The 6,000-nt window shown below is 54.1% G+C and overlaps 2 protein-coding genes across 2 annotated transcripts in view; both read right to left on the bottom strand.

The window, feature by feature from the left end:
• The window catches only part of UMAG_15086 (uncharacterized protein), a gene marked incomplete at both ends in the record, with an annotated part of 5,653 nt that extends 4,570 nt beyond the window's left edge, over positions 1-1,083 (bottom strand). Inside the window, one exon of the mRNA XM_011391290.1 lies at positions 1-1,083. Within this exon, the coding sequence (XP_011389592.1) occupies positions 1-1,083 (1,083 nt within the window).
• Positions 1,084-3,852: 2,769 nt separating this feature from the next.
• UMAG_02881 (uncharacterized protein) lies at positions 3,853-5,064 on the bottom strand (the record flags this gene model as incomplete). The annotated part of the gene is made up of 1 exon (XM_011391009.1): positions 3,853-5,064. The coding sequence occupies one exon, from the start codon at positions 5,062-5,064 to the stop codon at positions 3,853-3,855; it is 1,212 nt and encodes a 403-aa protein (XP_011389311.1).
• Between the last annotated feature and the right edge of the window lie 936 nt (positions 5,065-6,000).

Below are 6,000 nucleotides of genomic sequence, written 5' to 3'. Positions count from 1 at the left end.
GCATTGCTGGCTGTTGGTAAGGAGATATGCAAGCCTTTGCGAGGCGAGCGTCGTCGCTGCATCTGGTGGGAGTGAGTTACCGCTGAGGGAGGAAGGGTTGGGCGAAGCAAGTTTGCCTGTGACTGAAACGCTGTTTCGTCGAAGGTCGTTTTGCGAATTAAGCTTTTGCAGGTTGGCAGCAAGTAGAGGGACAGCCGATCCTACTGGGGAAGATTGGTTGTGCTGAGAAGGGCTGTCAACGCTGTTGGCGTCCAGTGGCTCGGCAAGGGGATCGAGCGACTGCGACCTTGAGGGCGGAATGGGTGCATTGGATCGCAGCAGAGGTGGCAAAGTTGTTTTGCGCATCTCGGTCGAGGGTCGAGCGTAGGAGTAGTCGGCTTGCCAGAAATCGTCGAGGCTGTCTGCGTGTTGGGCTTGGAGCTTGGCGTTGGCGTCATCGAGAGGTGCATGATCGGCTGTAACTGAGCCGCCCAGGGGCGAGCCACTGCCATCTTCAGGACTGGTGGGGGTGGTGCTGATGGAGCTCTGGCTGCGAAAGAGCCGTGCGGGCGGCACCAAGGCCGGGGCGACTGAGGAAGCAATGGTGAGGTTGAGATCAAGAGCGGATGCGGATGCGGATGCGGATGCGGGAGCATCGTGTGGTCTGTGCGGCGTGGGGGAATCGACGAAAGATGACGATGGAGGGAGAGACGGCAGATCTTTGAGACGGCGGTTGAATGGGTGCGGATGCTGTGGCAAGAAAAAGCTATCTGTAGTGGCGGTGGAGCGCGAGGATCCGGTGGATCTGCCCGAATCGCTACGATGGTGATCCTGCGAGGGGTCCAGGGCGGAATGAGGCAAGGGAGGACGTGAAGAGGAAGGGCATATGGCGGAGCGCGGCGGTCTACGAGGTTGTAAAGGTGAGTGTTGAATAAGAGTCGCACTGGAGGACGATGGAGAAGGCTGAGTGGCAAGACGGGCGGTTGCTAGCGTAGGAATGGAAGAATTGGAGAGGGTTCGAGTGGATTTGGCTGTGCTAGGACGTCTGATTTGGGGCTTGTAGGGAAGCGGCGGCGGTGAGGATTGTATGTTGGGTGGGGTCATGACGGCAAGCGCAAGGTGGGCGGTCTGAAAAGACAGTGCGACTGGCTTTAGTGTTGCTGTTGAGAGCTGTTGGAGACAGAGGCTATCTCATTCAGTCGGATGAGAAGAAGAAAAAGAAGAATGACGGGTGTATAGACGTGCGAAATGGATGACAAGGGACGAGTCAAATGAGAGGCTCGAAGGGTTGTGCTTGAAAGCAAAGGTGTTGGCGTCATGCCAATCAGATGGATGGTGCGTGGAATCAAGGGAGAGCAAAGGCGACGCGTGCTGACGCTGTAGCCGTTGGTGCTGGGACTAGCGAGAACAGCAGCGAGCCAGTTTACTGATTAGGAAGAAGCAAGAGCAGAGACGGCGATGATCATGTCCGGGAGGTTCTAAGAAGAGAAGAGTTGACGCGGGTCCAAGAGGGTGGTAAGCGTCTTGGCGAAGTCGACAAAGCGCTAATGAAAGAGATCAAGCTCGAGGAAGCGCAGCGGCATCTCGATGATCGATGATGATGGAGTCAAGAGGAAGCCCAAGTGCTTAGCAATCGTGAATTATGCGACTTGGAGTCGGCTCTGATGGTGACAAGCAGCAGCAACAGCAGCAGCAGCAACAGCAGCAGCAAGAGTAACAGCAACAGTTACAGCAACAAGTGGAGAAAGAGTCACAGTCGTGAGTAAAATGGCGAAAGCGAACCCGAAAAATTCATGGAAATAAAAAAATAAAACCCCCTGAACAGATAGTTTCTTTACTTTATGGTAACTTACTCGAACTCACGACCCGTGACTGTAGCGAGTGAGATGACCCATCCAAATCACGAAGCACGAATGCGTTGAAAGCAGAGCGGAGGCGAGGCGAGTCGAGGCGAGTCGAGGCGAGTCGAGGCTAGGAAGGATCGGCAAGCTTTCAATTATCGCGAATGATTTGCGTATTCGGAGCCTAAAGGTGTGTTGTACGTGATACAAAGTGACAGGGTGAGCAGCTGCAGGACACGAGAAGCGCTGTTTTCTGTGCTTGTTCAGAAAAGGAAATCAGAAAGTGGGCCGAGGCGCTTGAATCTGATTCAGTCACACAGTCACAGCCACAGCATCACAGCACCACAGCTTGCAGAGTCACACCATCACGAACCACGAACACAGAATACAGCACGATAGCCGAGAGACGCGAGCAGCGCAACTCAGACCGTCGACGACTCAGACTAATCACAAATGAGTGTCGGTCTATCGACAAGTTTGGATCGAGCTCTGACGGCATCGACCCACCCTTGTCTTCGGGCAGACGATATTGTGAATGGGTTTGTTGCTCATCATTTGACATGGGTGAAATTGTGAATGTGGATCAAGAGCTGCCAGGCGAGCAAGCGTACCGGAACCGACTAGGGTTAACGCGCCGATCGAGGCACGACGATAAGTACTTGACCTAAGTCAAGTTAATCTTAGAACCACAATTCACGATTGTCACTGTGACAGGGTCCTCGAGTGTGCATCGGGATCATGCCTTGTGACGCCAGACGATCGGAAGCGCTTGGCGTGTGGATCACGAATGGCTGCAGCATGTTTCACCTCGCTGCAGATTCTCGATTCACGATTCGTGATTCGTGATTCGTGATTCGTGATTCGTGATTCAAGATTGGTAGTCTCTTTCTCCACACACACAAACACACACAGACACATATGCTTGCCAACCACGACGAGCTCGCTTGTACGTTGCCTTCGTGCTGGATGCCTTCGGGTAGCGCCCAACCGGCGCAGAGCAAAGCGTGATGGTGTCGGCCCATCTAGCACTCATCCCTTTTGGAGCCCAGCCCCCTGATCAGCAACGCCAGGCGTGATCGACTCGGCAAAGTGAAAGCGGCTTGGTCGATAGCTCATTCCTTCATGCATACCTTGACACGACTCGTGACTGTACACCTCCGTCATTCACGATTCCCGTGATTCACGATTTTGGTGAAACATGAATCGTGAATCACGAATCGACTCATCATTTCCACAACCTAACAATCCTTGAGCCTGCGCGTGCCGCGTGCAGCTGCCAGTCGTGAGTGACGAGTCGTGAGTGTGCAGTTACATAGGTACGAGGTGCAATACGCAACTTCAATGCGCGTGGCGATGCCGATCCTTCACCCTTCACGATTCACGAGTCGTTTGATTCCGCGTTCAGTCAACTCTTGACTGGTTCAGAGTTTGATTTTGGTAGCCAAAATCCAAGCAGAGACGCGCCACTCATGACTTGCCGGCAACCAAGACTCACGACTTCAAGAGTGCAAACAATCCGCAACCACACGTCAGAGTGCTTGTCAGCATCTACAGCACAGCGTCCAAACCTACCATCGTGTTTGGTCGGCTCCACACAACACACAACACAAGCGCTGTGCATCGACAATCGGTGTCTTTGAACCACATGCCACACCTGTCTCAGAACCGCATTCTTGATTCCATCCGGTGCGAGCATCTTGAATCGGAATCAGATCGACCCGCACTGGTCTCCACTTGTCATCCTTGCCTGTCCCCACATGCTCATTGCTCATGACAACTTCTACAAAGCCCTATCCGGGTTCGCTTGCGGCGACCGTGCGTGCCCAAAAACACCCATCACACTCAATCGTGAATCGATCCGGCTCGTCAATTCTGCTACAATGACCCTATGAGACACGTTGAAACTCTCTCCCGGATTGCACCTCGTTTTGGTGATTTTAGTATTACAGCAAAGCGTCGGCCAGCAGTCAGACGAGCATCCTCGGCCCATCCTTTCATAGGACATAACATTGGTCCCCAGCATGTCCACAGATCACGCTTGACCGAATTGAGCCTTGAGCTGCAGAATGCTCGCTTTTTGATCCGGAGGCAAAGCGTTGATCTGGTCCGGTGTGAGCTGCAAGACCTGCATAAGAAGTGCCTTCTGTTCTTCGGGCAAGTTCTGCCCTGCCAGTGCTGCTACTGCGTCGTTGGCTGCAGGTGCGCTGGGTGCACCGCCATAGCCTGGTTGCGCGTACGACGTCGGCGGTGGGCGCGCTGGTGCAGCGTACCTTGTCGCAGCTGCCGCAGTGCCGTAGCGTTGAGGCGGTGTTGCAGAGCCGTTGCTAGCGCCTGAGTGCGTCTGCATGTGAGGCGGTACACTGGCCGCCGCCGCGGCCACAGCACCGGGCACCGCACCAGAGGCGGCAAGAATGCGTTGAAGAATGTCGGGATCAACGACATTCATCATGAGCATCGCTTGAAACAGGGCATATGCCAGCTGCGGATGACCAGTGAGCAGAGCGCGCGCTTGATCGGGCGAAGTAGCCACTAGCGACTTCATCTGGCTCATAATGTCGAGCAGTTGGTTTGGCGGCAGCGTCGCCAGTGTCTGTGTGATAGCATCTGTCGAGCCGACACCTGCAGGTAGCGGCACGCCAGCAGGAAGGTTAGCAGGCAATGTGTATGGCCCACCTCCTACGCCCATCGATGCAGCTCCTGCACCAGCATAGCCACCAGGCGCACCACCGCCCATCTGAGCTCCAACTGGTCCACCGTACGCCTGCCCTCCAGGCGGGCCACCAAACTGCCTTTGTCCGAACCCGCTATCCGCAGGACCACGTTGTTGCCATCCGCCTCCACCTGCCATTCCGCCTCCTCTCGCTGTCCCGCCATGACCGAATGTGCCTGGTCTACCTGCTCGTCCGGCTGCCGCAGCTCTTCTGCGCAGATCATCCTGATCAAATTGACCGTGTTGCGTCGAACGCCCTTCCATCAGCGGATCGATATCGGCAAACGAAATGCGCAGAGGTCGGCCTCCAACCTCGACTTCGTTCAGGTTTCGTACTGCCGACGCCGCCGTCTCGGGGTCTTCAAACTCGCAAAAGCCATACCCCTTGAATTTGCCCGTCTCTCGATCGTTGACAAGTCGGAAACCGACGACCTTACCCACCTCGCGAAAGACGTCGGTGAGCTGCTCCTCAGACATGTCGTACGGGATGTTGCCGACGAAAACAACGCGCGAACCTCGCTGTGCGCCCGCCATCTTGGGTGTGTGTTGCTCTAGCGTGAGCTGCGTATCGTTTCGAGGTCAAGAGGCTTGATGCGAGACAGCTGTCGATGCCAACAAAGCTGCTGCGTGAATGTACCAAAGCACAATGCCGACGCTCCAAGCCAGATTGAAAAAAAGCGAAAGCGCAAGCGCAAGCACAGAAGCAGACGCCCAGAAACGCAGACGCGCAAAGCAGACCACACAAATCGAAGATTCGATCAAGAATGTTACGATCACGCTTTGGATGCGGAGCTAGAGTGAGGCAGTCTACACGATGCTGCTGTGTATGCCAGACACTGCTTGATGGTATGAAGGTAATGATGGTCAGGACGCAAGCTGAGTTGGCTGTCTTGTTTCTTCAATTACGTCGAGTCCAGGATTTCTTCGCGTCCATCAACAATCATTAATTCGTGATTCGTGATTCTCGCTCGGTTCCGATCCGCTAGATGTGCCAACTTAACATCTCGATCTTGGCAACGGGAAACGGGCAACACGCAACACGCAACGCGCAACGCTCAATCGTGAATCGTGAATCAGATGCAAAGCCAACATGCCTTTCTCCCCGCATTCGTGATTCGTGATTCATGATTCATGATTTGCTGACTGCGAAATTCCAGAGTGACACTAGGTCACTTAACTAAGGTTAACTTAGCACAGACGCGCCTTTTTTGGTCTGTTCAGAATTCAAAATTTTCCACTCACGAGTCGTGAGTCTGTGAGTCGGCTGGCGTACGCTGTGGCGTTGAAGACGGCGACTTTTTCATAAGTTTTTCCACCAAAGCAACCACGATTCACGATTGGTGCAACCCTCATCAAAGGGTCTCTCTTGCTCTCTCTGATTCACAATTGGGTCACTTTGTCCCTAAACACGCCCAACGTCTTCTTTCCTAGCCGTTCGCCACCTTTCTTCCACACTTGATCCTTCAGATT

Source organism: Mycosarcoma maydis, chromosome 7, assembly GCF_000328475.2.
Source record: "Mycosarcoma maydis chromosome 7, whole genome shotgun sequence".
NCBI lineage: Eukaryota > Fungi > Basidiomycota > Ustilaginomycetes > Ustilaginales > Mycosarcoma > Mycosarcoma maydis.
Note: the sequence above shows the minus strand (reverse complement) of the source record. Positions and strands in the feature narration are given on the sequence as shown.